Source organism: Limanda limanda, chromosome 10 (assembly GCF_963576545.1).
Source record: "Limanda limanda chromosome 10, fLimLim1.1, whole genome shotgun sequence".
Lineage (NCBI taxonomy): Eukaryota > Metazoa > Chordata > Actinopteri > Pleuronectiformes > Pleuronectidae > Limanda > Limanda limanda.
This window is the reverse complement of record NC_083645.1, coordinates 26,709,407-26,730,537: the sequence shown is the minus strand read 5'-3', so window position 1 is coordinate 26,730,537 and position 21,131 is coordinate 26,709,407. Positions and strand designations below refer to the sequence as shown.

Here is a 21,131-nt window from a genome sequence, read left to right as displayed (position 1 = left end):
TTTCATATAGAGACGAACCTGCACCAGCAGAATGTGGAAATGAGGATGAAGCTGCTTTTACTCTTCATCCTCCTCAAACCTCTTTTCAGGATTTCATCACAGGGACGTTTCTGTGAAGGTCGCAGTGACCTTGAGTTTGATCACATCGGTGCTGAGCATCAGGTTTAAAGTCACGAGTCACATGTTGTGTGTTGACCGATGCAGGAGTCGTGTTTCTGACCCGTTTCCCTCAGAGTCAGATCCTCTCCGTGGTTCGAGGCTTTAAGAAATGAAAAAGTTTGTCCTCGTTCTGACTCTGAAACGGTTCGAGTCTGTAATACTGTTCACATTTCACCCCCCCCACCCACTGCTGAACGTCTTTATCTTCTCCTTCAGAGCAGAGGGTCAGAGGACGTTAGAACATCACCTCCTCACAGCTCCCGTAGTCGCTGCCCACCATGCTGGTCCGGTCGTAGCTCCTGGGGTTGGGCCCGGGGGGGCGGGTCTGCGGCTGGGCCGGGTTGGGCGCCGGCGGCGGCAGCGGCGGGTCGGCCTGCTCGGCGTACGACGGCATGGCCACGCTCAGACGCATGCTGAGTCTCTTGTAGCCGCCCGACACGTGGTCGGGGGTGCGGGGGTGCTGGGCCGGGTAGTAGCTGATGGCCGTGTACTCGTTGGGGCACTGGGACCGGGGGAGGGGGAGTCCGTCGGGACCCAGGAAGCTGTCCAGGTTCTGGTTGCTGTAGCACGGCGGGAGGGGGGCGCGGCGGTCGCAGCGGTCCAGCGGGAACGGGAAGCCGTTGAACCGAGAGTTCCTCCGCGAGTCCACCGTGCCGCCGGGGTACGAGTCCTCCACGATGTCGAACTGAGGGAACTCCTGGACGCACGGGCGGCCGTAGTAGTCGGGATCCGCCGGGTACACTGAGGAGATCAAAGGAGAGGTCAGAGGATTAGATCACAAGATCCATCCTGAGCTCCAGACACAGACTGAACCAACTGCTCCAGTCAACCTGTAATATTATTATTAATACTCATAAACACTGGGGAAGGATCTGAGGAAGGGTTTAAAACAAGCTTTGAGTATTTGCATTTTGAATCCTCCACTGTAGATGTGAAATATTGTGGGTTTGATTAGAAGAACAGGAGGAGAAATGTCTAAAGAAGAGAAATCTCTTAAAGTTGTTTTACTTATTGACCCGAAACCAGATCTTACGATAAAGAAGAATCTTTTTAACTCTTGTTGGATGAAGAGAGTTGATACAAGCCTTTTTAATAGATTTATGAATTTGTATATCTGTGTTTGTTTGTTGAAATAATACTACAATTTATATTTGAAATAAAACAAAATAATCAAAACTGTAAAATATCGAACCTCATTAAAGGGTTTGAAAACAACATCTGAGGAATCCTTTGTTTGACAAGAGTTGAAAAGGAAGGATGAAAGAGAGAGAGAGTGATAAACAGAGACGTATAGAACACATGAGGGAAAAAGAGAGAGAGACAAAGAGAAAGAAAAAGTGATTAAGATGTTCAGGCTAAAAAGAATCTCTGCTTGTGTTATTTCTACAGTTCAATAACTTGTTAAGAACAAACGCTGAGATTCCGACGCTGCAGAAAACATCGATCACAGACGTCACCGGAGCTTCATCTGAAAGCTTCAGATCTTTGTTTTCAAATCAATTGATGCAGAAAGTCGGAGAGATTCTTCTGTTTGACCCGTTCCTGTTTCACTGGCTCTCACTTCTAAGTCTGTTTATCAAGATGGACGACATGTCGGCTCATGAAAGTGAAGCCAAAGCATCTTGATCGCCCCCCGAAGGCCGACTCCGGTATGACCTCCTCCATGTTAGTGAACGGGACATGCACCGAACTTCTATCTCGTACATGTCAAATGAAGTATTCTCAAAGTCGGTTTCTGTCATTTCAGGTCGTTCTTATCTCACTGATGTTTGTTCACATCTTCATGTTCGTGATATGTTTAAGTTTTAATTAGTTATTTAACAATATTTAGATAAAAACAGGTGGAGAGGTCATGATTGACAGCTGAGACTGACTCGTGATTGGCTCAAAACTATCGCAAAAATACAAAATGTCCAGAATAATTAGAGTTAATTATTCACGTTGATGTATAATGAATAATGTTGGATCGACTGTTCTTTGTAATACCTAAAAACTAAGTTTGATAACTGATTTATACATCGATGAAAGCGTGTGACCAGGTTACGGATATATTGGTTGGGTTTTACTTTTTTAACCAGATGATACAATATCATGACGTCATCAGGTGGACGAGTAAGAGTTGTTTCATGGTGGTTGATAGTTTAATGAGTCGATAAAAGTTTATAAATTCGAAAGGAGAAAGTTCCCGATCCTCTCAGGTGACGGGTGAGGTCGACTCGACTGGAGGAGTCAGTGCTGAGGTCACCGGGTGAAGCCGAAGCAAAGTGGAGAGGATCTGCTGTCGTTCCCTTTTAACATCGAGCTGGAGAACGAGTGAAGAACAACAGGAACGTGTCCTTTATTCTCTGCGTTGCGTTGCCACGGGAACGACGGCATGACGGACGCCTGATCTGCCTCTCGTCGTCTGTCTTGAGAACACAGCACAGGATGTGTGAGTCACGGCCATATTGATCCGCTACATGGAAGAAAACTGAATGCTGCGCTCAGAAAGAGAGAGAGAGAGAGAGAGAGAGAGAGAGAGAGAGAGAGAGAGAGAGAGAGAGAGAGAGAGAGAGAGAGAGAGAGAGAGAGAGAGAACAGGAGAACAATGAGAGGAGAGAGACAGATACAGCACAGAGGAGAGGAGAGAGGGAGAAAGGACGAGAGAGGTGGAAAACAAGGTTAAGAGGATAGAGGAGGAGGAGGAGGAGGAGGAGGACCTGAGTTCAGAGAAGAGGAACGTGAGGGAGATGGAACCAGAGGACGAAGGAAGAAGATTAGATTATTATCTCTAAACTGCTTGTTTGCTGGTTCTTCAGTCGTCTTCTTTCCTGAGATTCACTGACACGTCAACAAAACAGCTGAAGGTCAAAACCTCCACAACTTGACCTTTGAGGCAAAGAGAAGAAGAAAGGACGAGAACCAGGAAGAGGAAGAACGTTGAAAGGAGGAGGGAGGTTATGACAGAATATAGAGAGAGATAAATGTAGAATACAAACAACAGGAGCTGATCTTCCTGATTGTAATCAGGTCGCGTGCTGACAGGCAGCGAGGCGTTTCCCATGATGCACTGCTCCGCATGACTAATTAACACCTGTTTACATTGACCTTGAATCATTCAGCCGGTTCTATTATTTAGTTTCCATCATGTGATGTTTGTGTTTCCTCTTCAGTGCAGCGGAATTTTAAATTTAATTAATGTAGTTTGAAATAATCTTTCATATTTTAAATTAACTGGTCTAATAACTAACTGCAAACAGACGCACTAAATGAAATGACAGTGATTTGATAAGAGCGTTTCTCAGTTCGGGAAAATATTTTTCGACAGGAAAAGTTAATTTAAAATAAATATTTGAACATAATGACACAAAACCTAAAGTTGAGTGAAGATGAAGTTTTACATCTGAATTGTTTGAATGTTTTTGTCGAAAAGAAAAATTAACTTTCTTGACATTATTGCTTAGTAAACATTATTGATTCATATTTAAATGCACTAGTTGTCATATTCACGATTCCTGAAGTCCCAGGGGCTCCACCCACCTTCGTAGTCCATGTCCCAGTGGCTCTTCCTGATGGAGTCGTTGTCCGAGCTGCTCGGGGGTCTCGCCGGCAGGTTGGGGGCCACGCTGCAGACCACCGGACCCTGCATCTTGGCAGGAGAAGCCCGGCCCCCGCACAGACCCATCTGGCTGCAGGGCCGCAGCGACTTGAAGGGGGCGTGGTCAAGGTCGTTGGTGGGACCGACCATGGAGCTCATCTCGATGGGGTTCACTTCCTGGTTGTTGGCTTTGAGGCTCTTGGTCAAATTGGGCTGAAAATACCTGAAGGAATCAGAAGAGAAGTTTTGATTTATTGTACATTATTAGATTCTGAGGTACATCTCGGTCTTAAACATATAATCTGGATGAGGGGAATATGTTAAAGACTGGATCTCGTACCCGTTGGAGTCCTGGACGCACACCGGCTTCTTCTTCTTCTTCTTGTGCTGAACGTAACGTTTCCTGACGCAAACAAAGACGCCGACCAGGAGCACTAACCCCAGCACGCTGGCACTGATCTCCATGATCTCCATGTAGCCGATCATGGGATTGAGCTTCTGGACACATGGGGCAGTAGAAACACAGTTAATTAGTTTATTAAAACTCACAAAGCATCATATTAACTACATGTATTTGTAGTTCTCACAGACCTGAGGCAGCGGGTCGCAGTAATACGAGCCGTCGGTGACTTTGCAGTCGAAACCTTGAGGACACGGGTTCGGGGAACAGATGTCCAGGAGGTTGTGGCAGCTGCAGGACGAGAGGACTTCAGATTAGACAGGAGGGATTCTAACAAACTGGAGTTTCATGGTCTTGTATGTTCGAGATGAGAATTTAAATAATGGTCTCTGACAACACAACAACACAACGATTACATTAAGTTAGAGCTGCAACAACGAGTCTGAAGAACTGATGAATCGTTTCAGTCATTTTTCAAGTCACCGAGAAAATAATTGATTATTATTATTAAGTAATTCACGTTAAGTTGAACAACCAATCAAGTTGACCTTGGACCTTTTGGACCTTTGAAAGTCTTATAATGTCATATAATTTTTTTATTATATGTGTTATACCCATAGTGACCTTTGACCTGATCTTTGAGTTAAGTGAACGTTTGTGAAGATACAACATCGACACCAGAGAAAAACACAAACCATTAAGGCTTCTGGCCTCAGCTGTCACCAGCACAGATATATGATTATTAATATAAATATTCTTCTTTTGAGAAGTCCTGGAATCCCTTTCTGTCTTATGTCAATAGCACAAGCTGTCGGATCACTGTGAGCTAAGTACTGCCTTGCTGAACTTGTGTTTCTTTTCTTTTATTTCTTTTATTATATATATATATTTTTTTTTCTCTCTTAATTTTTTATTTCATTTATTTTTATTTTTTTAGTATTGATCATATGTTTCTATTTATTTATTCATTCATTTATTTTTAGTATTACTATTATATTGTTATTGTTATTATTGTTATTAAGATTTATGTCATCTATTCTTTTCAATTCTTGATTTTTCAACAATATTTGCTCATCTGTTGGGGCTGGGTGCCGGAGGGAGGGGGGTGGGGGGTTTGTATCTGTTCTGCTGTATGTTGGAATTACATTTGTAATTGTTATTGATGGAACAGTATTGTTTGTTTGTTAAATATGTAAAAATTCAATAAACAGATTGTTAAAAAAAAAAAAAAAAAAAAAAAATTCCATTGTATCGTCTGATTGTAGATTTTTCAATTAAAAAACCTCAAGTCTCGTTTCGTTAATACAAAGTGGAAAATGCTTTGGAACCATTAAAATATTATCACTTTGGTAAAAATGGACGTAAATAATCTGATTATTAAACTAATTGCTTTTGATTAACTGACTAATTTCATCAGTGTGATTTTTCTCTCTCACTCTCGGACTTGGATGGAAATATTTAACGTTTTGCAGTAAAACACTTTCTCTCTCGGTCAGTGTTGGTGAGCGATGAAGACGAGTCCTCGAGTGAAGAGCCGCTCGGAGGCGTCCGGTCCCGGCAGCGAAGGTCACACGTGGCTGAGGATTCAGAGACTTTCACCGCCGGCCTCCATCTTCCTGGCCGTGGCGCCGGACGTGACCCCGAGGACCCGCTGGCCGAGCCCTGATTGCTAAGTGCCGCTGCCGCTGCCAAAAACCTGTCATTTAGTTTTACATAACGCTCTTTGGCTTTGTCGTTTGTGCTGAATTCCTTCACTATGCATTCCAGCAAAACACCAGAATACAGCTTCCTCTTTCTATATCAGGCTTATTATTGTGGAAAGAGTGAGAAGCTTTGTCCTGTGTCTTTGTGTTGTGGATGCGTGACTGAAAACACACAACACACATCTCGTTCTCCTCCAGAGACGGAGACGCACACGTAGAGATAATTATCACGGCATCGAAACACCGTCACAGCACGAGATCACATCTGTGAGCTTCACAAGTCACAAAACAAACGCCCACTTCCTGTAATTACCATTCAGCGCCGGCCATTCTTCATTCAGCGAGTTAATCAAACGCCACCTGGACCACGGAACGTGTTCAATACCCACGAGGACCGAGTGGGACGAGAGGAGGGAAATGCAAATGCTGCAGTAATCTGGTGTGAGCGTGACCCTGCTACCGGGGGGGAGGTCGGTGATGTGAGCGGAATATAATATATATATATATATAATAGCTGGTTGTGGGTTTTTGTGTGTGTTTGTGTGTGTGTGTGTGTGTGTGTGTGTGTGTGTGAGTGCGTGGCCAATCACATAAACATGCAAATTGTTGTTTTGTCTTATGGGCTGTGCTTGGAATTATTATTAATATGTTCTTTATTTAATTACAATTCTGTTCAGGAAGTTATTTGTTTGGCTGAAATATTAATCTGTTGGTTTTTGGTTTCGATCAATTAATGTCGGAAAATTATAGATTATATTTATAGTTGTTGCCCTTTTTCATTATTCATAACCGTCTGGACTCTGTTCATTTTTTTATTCCTCAATACAAAACAAATCAATATTGGACGTTAAATCTATAAAACACATGTTTGCACAACTATGCTGCAGGAAGGAGTGTGTGTGTGTGTGTGTGTGTGTGTGTGTGTGTGTGTGTGTGTGTGTGTGTGTGTGTGTGTGTGTGTGTGGCCAATCACCTAAACAGGCAAATTGTTGTTTTGTCTTATGAGCTGTGCTTGGAATAGTTATTAATATTGTTCTGTATTTAATCATAATTGTGTGAAGGAATTTATTTGTTGCGCTGAAATATCAATTTTCCTCATCAATTTAACATTTTGGTTTTGTTCTCGATCAATTAATGTCAAAATATTATAGATTATATTAATATTATAGATTATATTAATAGTTGTTGCATTATTCATAAAAACAAATCAATATTGGACGTTAAATCTATAAAACACTTGTTTACACAACTATGCTGCAGTGAAGAGTGTGTGTGTGTGTGTGTGTGTGTGTGTGTGTGTGTCTGTGTGTGTGTGTGTGTGTGTGTGTACCGTGCTTCAGCGTTGTCCACAGAGCAGTTACACATGTAGCCTTGAGCCTTGGGGACACACACCCGGCCGTGGACACATGGCGTGGACGCACACGGGTTCTGGTCCAGCTCGCAGCGGGCGCCGTGGAAGAGTCCAACACACCTGCAGCGTGGATCTGTGGAGCAAACACACAATCACACCAGGACGTCAGAGACAAGAGCGACTGATCAAAGCCACGGAGCGTCCCCCCCCAACGGCCAGCAAATAATAACGTCAAGCTGCTTCGGCCGCGGAGCACGAGAGAGTGTTTGATATTTAAAGATGAAAAATCAGCCTGAGAGAAACTGGACAGAACGTGATATAAAGTCTGAGATAATTTCACTGATCTGTGAAGTTTTCTCTTTAACCAGCAGGTGAACAGATGAGCTAACCAGGGACAAAGCAAACAAGGCTTTGTCCCTGGTTAGCTCATACATATTAATGGTCATTTTCATTATTACACAAATAAGCTGATGTTTACAGATGTAACAGTTCTTAAAAATAAGCACATACATGGTGGTTTTGATCGGATATCAGTTTTAAGAAGAAAAAGAAATATCAATAATATTTCACTTTTAGTTTCATATTGCCCTTAACAAAACCCCCACGAGATCTCCCTTGATGCAACTAATGAGTCGACAAATACCATAGCAACAAAGGGAAGGTGGGGCTATCGCATATTAAAAAATCCCTGGAATAGAAAACTAGCTTGGCCAAGAAGATTGGCTTCTGTGGTCACTTTAAATAAAATAAAACATTTTAAAAACAAACCCCACAGAAATACAGTTCATCATGATATGTGTGACGGAGCAGGAAACAACACAAACTGTTAAAGCTGCTGAAAAGCAACACAAGTCTCGAGTTATTACTCTGTATGTACACACACACACACACACACACACACACACACACACACAGTATGCCACTGACAATCAAGAAACAGGGGAAAACACTTTAAACTAATTAAATGATTCTGTGATGGGTGGAGCCAGAGCTGGGACTCAAACCAACAACCTGTCGTTAAGTCCTCAAAGGACTGATGAGTTATCACCGTTCATTAGTTTATTCATAAGTTGTTTGGTTTGTCAGTGCTAAACAAACCTGTAATGATTTTAAAAACGAGACCACAGACAAACACTGAGAATCCTAAAGATAACACGTTTGAAATCTGAACTCTGGGAGATTCAGATTCAGTCACATTAAGTTTTATATTTGTCGTTCTTGTTAATGTGTATTTCAACTTTTCCTTTCTGTTCTGCTCCTCTGTCGTTGGTGTTTTCTCATTAACTTTTCTTTTGTTAGCACTCGAGAGCTTTTCCATTCCCGTCCAGAGTTATCTAGCTAAAGCTTATTTCAGTAATTGGAACATTGTTCGTCTATCAAACCGCTCGAGACCCTTCTCCGGCTGCACGTTTCAGGAACGCTGCCAAACCAAAGTCTGATTTCCAGAAGCTGAGCAGCTGAAGTGTCGGCGGCGTCTGTCACCGAGCCAAACCACGCCTCCTCAGGGAGGACCCGCCCAGAACAAAGGTCACTGACTTAGACTTTGTTACACACGGTTTCTTGTGTTAATATCATTTTAAACAGATGTTTCTTTGGTTCCCTGACATTACAGTTAACACATATTACTCCAAGCCAATAAACAAACTAGAGAAATATGAAGAGAACAAGTTCTGTTTCTCTGTTTTCATCTGTTTCAGCGTTTTACTTCACGTCTCTTCATCTCTTTTTTTCATCTCAGAAGGAAAACGAAATCGAATCCTCAGTAAAACAGTTTGGGAAACAACTTTATATTTTTATGTTCTGCAGTAAAACATAAAGAATCATCCACTGCCTTCACCTGTCTGATCACATCTTCTTCACCCGGGAGGATCTATGGGGAAATAATATTGATCTATTGTTTCTGCCTGTAGCATATATCTAATGTGATTTGACGGGATGGTGAATAAAGTCCAAAGTGAAACCCGAGTGGAACCTCCTGTCTCGAGTCCACAGAGACACAGAGGACACGTTCTTATTGCTCTAAAGGAAAATGAGAAACGATGCAGTTCACCGATGAAAAGAAATACCAGCAGGCAGCAGGTTTTTCATAAAAGATTTTGGGACTTCATTTGTTTGCAGTTCTTACAAATCACAGAGATCGTATCTGCTGCAGCTTCACCTTTGTTTTCATATCCACATTCCAGGAAAAGGAACTCGTTTCCTCCGACTCTCAGAGACTCATGAGAATAATATAAGTTTAAAGTCGCTGTGAGCTTATCAGCTGCTATTCTGAGAAAATAATAAGTCACACGGGCAGACGTCCTCCTCTCTGGGACTTGATGCAGAACAAGCAAGAGGTGGCATAACCTCCCTGATACCAATATTCTGTCTTTTGTATTTTGCCAATAACTGATCATGTAAGAACCAATCAGTGATGACCTCAAACGAACATGTGACCACGAACGGTCAAGATGTCCGGAGTTGTGGTTTGAGTCGGAGCCTGAAGAATGTTTTACTCTGAATATATTGTTTCTAGAAACAGCTTAATTTGCTGTTTATTCCTTATTTAATAATAAGAACCTGACATTACAGATTTTAGCCGCATGACGTCCAATTCCATTCCACTTGATATGGGTTTAAAGTGCAGAGTGGGAATCGAACCTGCAGCTGCTCCAGACGACTCGTGGCTCATCACCCGGAGCTGGAGCTCAACCAGATTTTTAACCACACGTCCAACAGGCTTCTTCAGAAAGCTCTGTTCTGTGATGTTTGTTTTTATCGTGAATAAACATCATGGAAAAGATCAAAACCAACCAAGAGCAAGTTAATTTGATTCTCTGCAAAGGAATAAATCCTCATTAGTTTCTCTGGTGTGTGTTTGCTGGAAGGTGATTGGTCAGTTCGACCCGCTCACTTCACTGAAACTGTCACTTTGGCTTCTCTGGGATTTAAAAGTATCTTCATCATCTTCACTGGGAAGCAGCAGCCACTTTGACCTGATGTCATTATGGTTCTGAAATTTAAAAAATTTCTAGATTTCTGGAATCTTTTTTAATTGCAGTAACACAGACTGTGTAGTTTTTCATTTTAAAATTCAGTTTGGCTTTTTAATTTAGTTTTGCAGGTTACAAAAACCAGATTAATTGAATCATCGTGTACGATACCAACATGAATATATTTGGTTTTGAACGGCTTGAAGGAAATTATATAAATCATTTTCAGCTGTGGAAAATCATTAAAACTTTTCACAACTTTCTGACATTTCTCCTTTTTCTCATTTTCTCAATATTATGTTAATTTTGTATTAACATAAGATTAATTTCAGTTCTAATATATATCATTTTTATTTGCTGATATCCTGACTACAGCCCTGTGACATGAGGGACGGTGTTTCCTGTTGCACCTTCCTGTCAGTGTGTGCGTTTAGTTCATTTTGTATAAATTGAATTAAAAGTTGTGTTACTGGTTGTGTTACTGTAGTATTCACCTCCGGCTGCGTCCTCCTCACAGACGCCTCCTCTCTGACACGGGTTGACCTCACAGGCTCCGCCCCGGCTGCAGCACTGGAACACTCCGAACACCCTCCGGCTCCCGGGGCCCGCCCACTCCCCCCCGGCGCCCGCTCGGATCGGACCCCCGTTCAGCTCCAGGCCCTCCAGGCAGCCGCTGAAGTTCGGCAGGTGCCCTTTGACCTCGGGGGGGCGGCCCTGTGAAGCCGAGGCGAACAGCAAAGCACCCTGGGAACGCATCATCCGGCACGGCTCGGCCAGGGCGCTGGAGGCCGGGTGCTGCTGGTCCAGGGTCAGCCTCAGGGCCGTGGAGTTGACCTCCAGCAGGACGCTGTGCCACCGGCCGTCCGACAGGGGGGCGGACCTGACCAGCAGCGAGCCGGGGGGGGCGTTCCCACAGCTGAACCTGAAGAGCAGTTCCCCCCCGCTGGTCAGCTGAGGACGGAGAGAGAGAGAGTCATTAACACAACAAGATAAGAAGCAGAAGTTGTTGTTTAGCAGAAGAAAAGGAGAAGTTAGGGTTTAATGAAAGAACCTTGAGAGAGTCGGATCTGAACGTGAGATAAGATCAGAGAAATCTTATCAGCTGTGTCGGAGCTGAAGATTAATCCCAGACTCTTAACCTCATGTGAACTGCAGAGTTCAGTCTTTCTCTTGTTTCTAATCACAAAGAACTCTGAGAGTAACGGGAGGAAGTTTGTCACAGTGAAATATTGATTGTTAATTTCTCTTGATCTCAGAGAAACAGTGAAACTTAAAGTTATCAAAGCATCAACCTCAAACATTGTTTGGTCCTAAAATGTATAAATTGAACATTATCGACTTGATAAGTTCTGATTTAAAACCAAACAAACTAGATTAAGCGTGAATTAAAACTTAAAATGCTGCTGAAGTAAACTTTAGATCCACGTTGTGATTTAAATCAGCGTCTGAGGCACGAAAACTAAAATCTAATTATTACTAAACAACTAAATCATCGTCTCCAGTGACTCATCACATCCGATCGGTTCCGTCTGGAGGAAGAAGACAAACTGTGTTGTTGCTGATGTTTCCTGGTATAACACCACAAAGATCACACACACACACACACACACACAGACACACACACACTGAGCTTTTCATCAACATCAGCGGAAGCCTCTTAACGTTTCTGCTCGCTCAGCGTTCTCTCAAACTAACAAGCCAGCAGCTTTTTATCTATTCATGTTTTCTTGATGTAACGTAAGAGTCCTTATATCTCATCCCTATTAAATAAACCGATGCACAGTGTGTTTTGCAAATTGCAAAGCATCGGCCCGTCGGACGCCCGAAGGCCGCGATGCATTATTGATGGCGATCTGCTCGACTGGCGCCTCTTGAAGATGAAGCTCTTGTTTTGTTTTTTCCTTCCCGGAGTTTTTCTTGTTGTTGTTTCGTGAGGCGATTCCTCAACGTTCAGCTGCTTCTCTTTCTGCTCCAGGGCCTGAGGCTCGCTCTGATTTCCTGTGGCTCGGCCGAAGGGCGTCGAAAAAACACAACAACAAACAACCCAACAGGAATGATTCAGTTATGAGGGTCGACCTGCAGAGTCCTTCTCATGGATCAATGTCACAGCAGCTCCGGCTCTGGGTCTCATCAGGGGAATCAAGTTTTCAATCAAGTTTATTTGTATAGCCCACATTCACAAATAACAATTCATCTCATAGGGCTTTAACATTGTGTGACATCCTCTGTCCTTAACCCTCAGCAAGAGTAAGGAAAAACTACTAAAAACCCTTTTCACAGGTAAAAATATGTAGAAACCTCAGAGAGAGCCACATGTGAGGGATCCCTCTCTCAGGACGGACAGAAGTGCAATAGATGTCAGGTGTAAGAAAACATCATCAGGATCAGGAAGACGCCTGAGCTCCGGCTGAGGAACGAGTGAGAACCTGGAGACGTCTGAGGCGCCTGTCGCTCGTCTCTTCATTCATTTTACATGATTCTCTGTGTGTCGCTCTGTGTCGTGTGGTGGATACGAGACGAGAGATTCATCCGTCTGATGCACTGAGGCTTGTTTTATAGTATCAGCTCAGAACATGTAGCACGAGCACAGAGTCAAGTCGAACTCTGCAGAGACCAAAGCTCCAGCATCAGTGCCTCATGATTCCATAAATCAACGACTCACAGGAGCAACGAGTTCAACAACGACTGCTGCACACGTGTGCTCAGCCTGGATGTGATGCACACACACACAAACACACACACACAGACAGACACACACACAGAGAGGTGTGACAGTGAGCGGGAAGCGTGCTCACTTTGTTTTGTACATAATAAAACAACATGGGAACAGCTTCACTATCCCTGTGCACATGTACATGCACACGCGTGTAACAGTGGAATCAAGGCTGCGTGAATATGTATGAACATGCTCGGGTTCATTAGAGGAGATTCGGAACAGTGGAGGTTAATGATGAGCAGGAACGGATCCTCTTATAGAGTAATAACATCATATTATAATTTCACACTATCGGTCGACTTTACAAGGTTTTTAAAGATTTATCACGTGGACGTCTCTGCTGAAACTTTAATATTTACTTTTATGGATCTTATTAAGTTAATAAGATCAGGTACCAGGTATATATTAACCCTGCCTCCTCCATGCTAGTGGGGAGAAAAAGTCAAAGTATGTTAATATTAGATCTAATTATGCAAACATTATCATAAACATAAAACGTGGCCATTTCACGAGAAGCTACAAAGACGAATGGCAGCTCGTGGCCTCAGGGAACCGATCGAGTCTCAGATCTCCAGCAGTTTCTCTGCAGTCATCACAAATCACCGGGCGAGGGAACTTCTCGTTTGACCACGTGTAGGAATTCTTTTTGAAGTGTTTTCTGCTCACAAAGAATCCGTCCGGGATCCGAGATCCAGCCCCCAGGAGGAGGAGGAGCCTTGGGAAACGGAACACTGCTTCTGAAGTTCCCCGAGAATCAAAATGATTGAATATTCCGTCCGAGGAAACACACGAGAGGAGGAGGAGGCCATGAGGGGGAACCAGTTATTCTCTTGTTATCTGTTTAGAGAATAATTCATGTGTCACAATGAATACAACGGTTCATTATTCTCTCTCTCAGTGTGTCGCTGTCACATGACGCAGGAGAGCTTTCATCACGGCAGCCAGATGAATCCTTCCTTTCCCTCGACGACTCCTGAAGAAACGTGTCAATTAATCTCGAAGACTTCGAGTTCCCTTCGAGCTACGAGTCACTTGTCAAAATCAAAAGAGCGGTGATGAGCTGAACCAGGTGTGGATTCCTGGATACAGGATCCAGAGGTGGAGCTTAATACCAGCTCTGATATTCATTCAGGTGTTTAGCTCAAACAAACAGGTCAAACAAAATTGGTCAGATATCAAATCTGTCAGAGAACGTGGAACCTGACCTGGAAACACGACAGCTGGCTCAAAGCAGCAGATGTGATATTGACATTTGAGATTCTACCAGTGGAGCAGCCGGTTGTATTTATCAATCGGAGCTTGAAAGGTGATGAAAGGCTTCACTCGCTGCTCCCTGGAGAGAACTCACGTAGATTAAATCAGCCGCTCTCAGATGTTATCGTCGTGACGGCAAATTAACGTCAAACGACAACATTACAGCAACACTGTTGGAAAATTAGGAGATTTAATCTCTGCACAGCAGCGTCACTAAGTAAGTAAATCAGCTGCCGGCTCAGAGGAGAACACGATGAATATTCACTCCTCCTGTGGACGAATGGAAATAATCATTTCCCAACATTTCCTGCAGTTTTCATTACATTTCTTGACACTATGTTTTTCACTTTGTTCTTCGTTCTCCAGAGACGTTGAGACATGTCCACCGAGGTTTTAGTCTCACGTGAGCAGAACGAGCGGTTTGTCTGGGACTGGTTTTAAATTGAAGTTGCCAAAACACACAAACACAAACACACACACACACACACACACACACACACACACACAAACACACTCATGTAAGTTCTTTTCATCTGATCGTTCCGAGCCATTTCCAACTAACAGACGATGACCGAGCTTCTAGTTTCAAATGAAAAGAACCGACACTGACGTACAGTGCACGTGGTTTCTTTACTGGTGCGTCCAAGTCTTATTTTGAAAGCAGCTGGTACATGCCCCCCCCCAGCCAACAGAGGTGCTAACCTGTGGAGCCAGTACCTACTTACATATTGAAGAAAATAACCGGTAGACGCCGAGTTTAGGATAATAAATGAGGTTTTAAACCAGTTTTAAGCTCCTGTGCGTCTTAAGCGAGTCACAGAAGTTTCATGCAGAAGGTTTTTGTGACGTGTTTCCTGTTGTGAAAGTCTCTTGATCTTTAGTATAGTCTGTAGTATTCTGACCCATGAAACCACAGATCAATTGTGAATCACGAAAACTTTCACAAGTGAGTGTGACTTTTTCAGGATAAAGAGAAACAGCTGAATGCATCTTACAAATCTATATAATCTGTAATATGAACATAGGTATTGTCAACAAGTGATTTTCAGTAGTTTGGGATGTTGGTGAAGCTTCACAGACTCAGACTGAGACGTTTTACAGCTCAAATAACAGGAACACTTGTAGAATATAAAACACTTGATTGTCGGGCCACCAGCAGTGCAGCCTCAGAGACACACACCTGTAGGACGCCCCAGTCGTTGGAGCTGTTAACCGACGCGATGAGACCTCGATCCTGAGAGGTCTTGAACCTCAGCGACAGTTTGAACTCGTGGTCGTCCTCGTCCATCCTGTGCAGATACTTCAGGTACGATTTACCATCGAACCTCACGGCCGTCTCTGAAAACACAGAAACACACGGACAATGAAAAAGATGCAGACAAAACACTCCTGGTCATTTTTTATAGCATTTAAAATAGTATTTCTGTGTGTTTGGACCAAGACGTCACATCAGGTCACTGAACTAACTCTATCAAAAGATATAAGTCATTCATCAATATGGAAAATCAATCAATCAATACACACACAAACAATCTAAAACATTCTTAGTTTTGTAGTTTTGCTTTCAGCCTCTTTGTTGTTTCCACATTTACTTGTACTTATTTATCCAACACTTGAATCAGTGGATTTACAGATTATGTCGACAAATTAAAAAACAAGACGTTGCAGAGTAGAAAATGCTGAAAATATGCTTTGGGATCTTTAATTGGTTTAGTTTTTATTTTTCATCTTCGAAACATCCTGCTCAGCTGGATCTTAGTCAGACATGTCTGGAAAAGATATTTGAACATTTATAATAATGTTGGACTTTGTTGGAATATTTAATTAGTTTCAGATTTTATTTATGCTGCATTTTGACGGCACAAGCAGAAAGATGGGTTCGGCCTGATGGGTATTTTCAATCTATTGGCACTGAATGCAAATGATGGTAGTTTTTAAAGACTTGAAGTGATAAAAGATAAAATATCTCTGACACGATTTAAGTCTGAACTCTCATCATTCAGTAGACTTTTATAGATTCTCGTTACCTGAACTTCTGAAGGCACCAAATTCCCTTTTCAGATTCACACTCAAGGCCACAAACCTCACAACAACAAAGAAATACAGCCGTGTGGGCGAGTGTTGTTTTTCCACCTTCACCTCAGGCCACACGGAGAAGATGAAACACGCTGTAAACTCCACGTAATGTGATTTCACATCTGACAGAACAAAAACTAGAAGAGAGGGAAAGAAAGAGAATCGTGTGTTCTGTTTCAAATAGTTTGATCTTTTTAAGTGGAAAATCGCCAAGAGCTGAAAAACTAAAATGGCCAAAGGCATAAAGACAAAAAAGAGCGAGTCATCAGAGAAGAGAGTGAGCTGCAGAACCGAGGGGAAGAGGGACTGAATGAAAGATGAGAGAATCCATGAATGGACGGATCAATGAAGGCAGCGGATTAGTGTTCAGATAAAACTTCTCCTGCTCGACTTCTTTCTCTGTTTTTTACTGGTTCCGTTATGAAACTTTGATGACGCCTGTGGGAAGCTTCAGTAACAACATGTTCCCAGAATCTCTCGGGGAAAACAACTGTTCCTTCAGCAGGATTTGAATTCACTAACTTTCTTTTTGACCTTGTCTTCCACAGCGGCTCTCCGGAGAAATATTAAAAAACACACAATCAAGTTTGTTACTGTCTTAAAAATCCTCAGTTTAAACCCCGGGCTGGATTTTAATGTCTAACACATAAAATACATCTTAATAATCAAACTTTACATTGTTGAAAAGGTCAAGGATTCAATAACCTTTAAATAAAATTTAATCACTTTTCTCATTTCTTCTCTCTTGTGTTCTTTCGTACTTTTACCTTAGTCTTGTTGAGAGATTAATTAATAAAATCGCTATTTGTGAATACGGGCTATTTGATTGATGATTGATTATATCAGTGTGATAAGAACTACGTAAAATGAGAGAAATCATCTTTGTGAAACATTTATTCAATGGAACCTTTGAGTTTAAATTTTGGTCCATGTCCCATCTGCTAACACGGAGGAGGAAGGGGGTGTTTCAAATGATTTGAAATAAAATTAATAGTAATTTAAAATCAAGTATTAAACAAATTAAACATATTGTGTTGTTGTACGTTTACACAATGTTCTTATTTGGTGATTTAAAGAATGAAAATAAATGTCTGAATCGGAGAATCTCACACGACTCCTTATCTCTAACACATAAAATCCATCTTAATAATCAATCTTTACATCGTTGAAAAGGTCGAGGATTCAATAACCTTTAAATAAAATGTTATCACTTTTCTAATTTCTTCTCTCTTGTGTTCTTTGGTACTTTTGACTTACTCTTGTTGAGGGTTTAATTAATAAAATAGCTATTTGTGAATATGGGCTATACAAACAAAATCTGATAAATGATTCTTTGACATATATCAGTGTTATAAGAACTACCTAAAATGACAGAAACTATCTTTGAGAAACATTTAGTCAATGGAACATTTGAGTTCAAATCAAGTATTAAACATATTGTGTTGTTGAACGTTTACACAATGATCTTATTTAGTGATTTAAAGAATGAAAATAAACGTCTAAATCGAAGAATCTCACACGACTCCTTATCTCCAAAACGTCTTAAAACCAAAGACGTCAAAATGTCCCGACGACATTCCAGATGAATCCAGACAAGCCGACACCGAGCCGACTTTCATTCTGCTCTAATCCTCTCAGGAATGCCAACGTGGATCCCGGCGCCCGGTCCCACGAGGCGCCGCCGCCGCTCAGATGTTCTGTCGACTGGAACCGAAGCTAACGACGAACTCACATTCACACCCGACGTGTTCGCTCCCTCAGGTGAAATCTGAGGGATTCACGGCAGCGGGATTAACAGGTAGAGAGAGGAGGGCTCTTTAATCTGAGTTAGTAATCTGAGGACAGGTAAAAGGGAGTTTAGATAAAACTAGAGACGCAGCTTCACTGAGTTTTAGATTAGAAAGAGAAGATGTGTTCAAATGTTGTCGTCAAAATGAAATTCATATACAAAAACAGTTGGATTCTACTCTGTCAAAACCAAACCTCATTAAAACCCCAGAGTGATATTGGTTTGAAACGTATTAAAATATATTTGATCTGTGTTTCTTGCCTGTGGAGCTCATTGTAAACCTGAGTGATGTGACACTCACGTACCGTTACAGGGGCAGACGCTCTCCCAGGCGTGTGGGGGGGTGATGTAACCGGCCCTGGCGGTGGTGAAATGGCCGAGCCGCTCCCCCGTCAGCCGGACGGCGTTCCTGCAGCCGCGTGGCGGACAGCCGGCGTCCAGGCAGCCGTCGTGACTCACCCGGAGGATGCTCAGGCCCAGAGAGTCCTCCAGGTTCGATATGATTCCTGCAGGAAGGAGAAGGTTTCAGGTTCAAACAGGAGCTTCAAAGAATCATCTTCTCTTCATATCATGCAGTGCTAATGCATAAACCTGAGATAGAAGGGACGGGAATCAGACCTCCTGATACGAGACTATCACGATACTTAGGTGGCGATACGATATGTATTGCGATTCTGTAAGTATTGCGATTCGATATTACGATTTCCTGCAGTTTCTTTTGGTTATTTATTTTTTTTAAATACTGGACCATGGAAAAAAGTTGAATCATACCTTCAAATACAACACAGTCAAATTCACTCAGAGCTTTACAAGTTTTATTTAAAATATTAACATTAACTTAATGACTGCCCGGCAGCCAATAGAGAAAATAAATAAAAATGTGCCCTATTATTGTATAGCCCGAGTCAACTGCACACAAACTGACAGATTAAGAAATGTATTCCACTTAGGCTACTTTTATAATAAAAGGTAAATTAAATAGAATGAATAAAAGTTTACTTAAAATATAAACTTTGAAATAAACAAAAAGTAGGCTATTGTTGTTTGCATGTAGGCGATGCAAAGCTAGTTCTTGGGTATGTTTAGATTCTTGTGCAAAAACAAGAGCTGGTCAACATGCTCTGGGGAGATGTTGCTCCCCCCCCCATATATCCCCCCACTTATAAACCAATAAATATGTTTTTTTTCAAATCGATTTGTGAGGCAGCATTGGGATTTAAAATCGTCATTCACAAGAATCGCGATTCGTAACTGTATCGATTCCCCCCCCCCCCATCCTTAACCCCTTATTGCCTGAATTAATTTCCAATTTGTTTTTGGCTGTCGTACAGATTCTAAATTAAGTGGAGATTGTTAATTTCAATATAGCATAAACAATAGATATAAAATTTAGGTATGACGCAAATTGGCGACATTATGCATAATGGGGCATAAACGTAAATCAACAAATTTTCCAGTCTCTGGTATGTAGATTATTATATTGATGCTGCTTTTGCTTGAAATTGAATAACAACATATGTTTCTGTACAATCATTGTTGTTCCATCATCACAGTATTTCAAATACAGCTTAATATCTCAAAACAACTTTGCTGCACAGTACCAAGGGGCTAGTATGTATTTTCCACTCCGACCACTAGATGGCGGTAGCGTGCTTCCAATACCTTCATGGTTTGTGTAGTATTTGCACCATCAGGCATTAGTGGGATAAAAAGACCGGAATGGGGTTTGAGGCGAATTCGCGACATTCGTCAAGAACAGTGTGTGGTCACCTGAGAGCCGGCTGGTCGGCAGCGTCTGGCTCCGCCCACTCGTCGGCCTCCAGACCAGCAGCAGCTCCAGCAGCCGGGCGCCGGGCGGCTGCTGCAGGCTGACCAGCTGCAGCTCCTGTCGGGGGAAACCCAGCGCCTGGCTCAGGCTGCGCTGGAGGCCTCTCCAGTGATCCCCCAGGAACTCCTCCGGCGACATCCGGTCCAGCTGCAGCGTCACGCCGGAGTCCAGCGCCCTCTGGTCCGCCGCCCACACGTGAACTTTGACCCCGGCCCACACGCTGAACTTCCCGTCGCTCACGCTGACGTTGAGCGAGTACGAGCCCTCCTCCAGGTTCTCATCCGCCCAGATCTTCCCGTCGGCGAGGTCGACGGAGAACACGCCTCCGGGGGGGCTCTCTGACACCAGCGTGTAGGCCAGCACGTCCTGCAGGTCCTGGTCCGACGCGTGGAGGCGGCCGATGACCCGGTTGGCGAACAGGCCTCCGGAGGTGGTGATGAAGACCTCCAGAGGAACCACGGAGGGAGGGTACTTGCTCTGCTCCGTGACGTTGATGCTGACCACACAGATGGAGGAGAGGGGGGGGTGGCCGCTGTCCGTCACCTGGGAGACAAACCACGAAGATCATTCAGACGATTTGATCTTTATGACATCAGCTCCTAACATTTTGATTTACATCTTCTCTTCTTCATGGGACAGTTTATCAGTTTCAAGCGTCTGAGAAGGAACCAGAAGAACGAGACTCCAGAGTCCAAACATCTGATCAGTGAACAGCTCATATACATCATATGTGATATGTGTTCATATAAACCATATTGATATTATATATCATTTTATACAATAATATTGTCTTTTGCACACTCTGTCTACATATTCTTACACTCATAGTATATTATATTACCTATTGTATAGTCAAATACTTATATTTATACCTCTACCATATATCATATATTGTATCATACTCTCTGTATATTCTTTGTATTCATAAGTCTATATACACATATTTATACATGTGTACATGTTATAATTATTATCATTATATTACTATTACTATTATATTTACTGTTGCTGCATTATTACTATATACTGCTATTATATACTGTACTATTTTTATATACTGTCTAACAATAACATAACCATCATATCATCAGTACTATTACCATCATCTTGCCACTGCACCTTATCTACCTATTTATCTTGTGTTTCTATTTTTATTCTTTCTACCTCAATATTTTTTATTTTATTCTATTGTATTGTATTTTATTGTATTCAAATATACCGGCTGCTATGACGACTTAATTTCCCTTCGGGGATGAATAAAGTAATCTATCTATCTATCTATCTATCTATCTATCTATCTATCTAT

General features: G+C 42.3%; 1 protein-coding gene across 1 annotated transcript in view; it reads right to left on the bottom strand.

The window, feature by feature from the left end:
• Positions 1-394: 394 nt before the first annotated feature.
• The window catches only part of fat2 (FAT atypical cadherin 2), a 74,537-nt gene continuing 53,800 nt past the window's right edge, over positions 395-21,131 (bottom strand). The window contains exons 20-28 of the mRNA XM_061079924.1: positions 19,768-20,368; positions 18,303-18,503; positions 15,313-15,470; positions 10,657-11,113; positions 7,170-7,323; positions 4,328-4,427; positions 4,077-4,234; positions 3,679-3,959; positions 395-900 (exon numbers count right to left, since the gene is read on the bottom strand). Of these exons, the coding sequence (XP_060935907.1) occupies positions 395-900; positions 3,679-3,959; positions 4,077-4,234; positions 4,328-4,427; positions 7,170-7,323; positions 10,657-11,113; positions 15,313-15,470; positions 18,303-18,503; positions 19,768-20,368 (2,616 nt within the window). The remainder of the gene's footprint in view (positions 901-3,678; positions 3,960-4,076; positions 4,235-4,327; positions 4,428-7,169; positions 7,324-10,656; positions 11,114-15,312; positions 15,471-18,302; positions 18,504-19,767; positions 20,369-21,131) is intronic.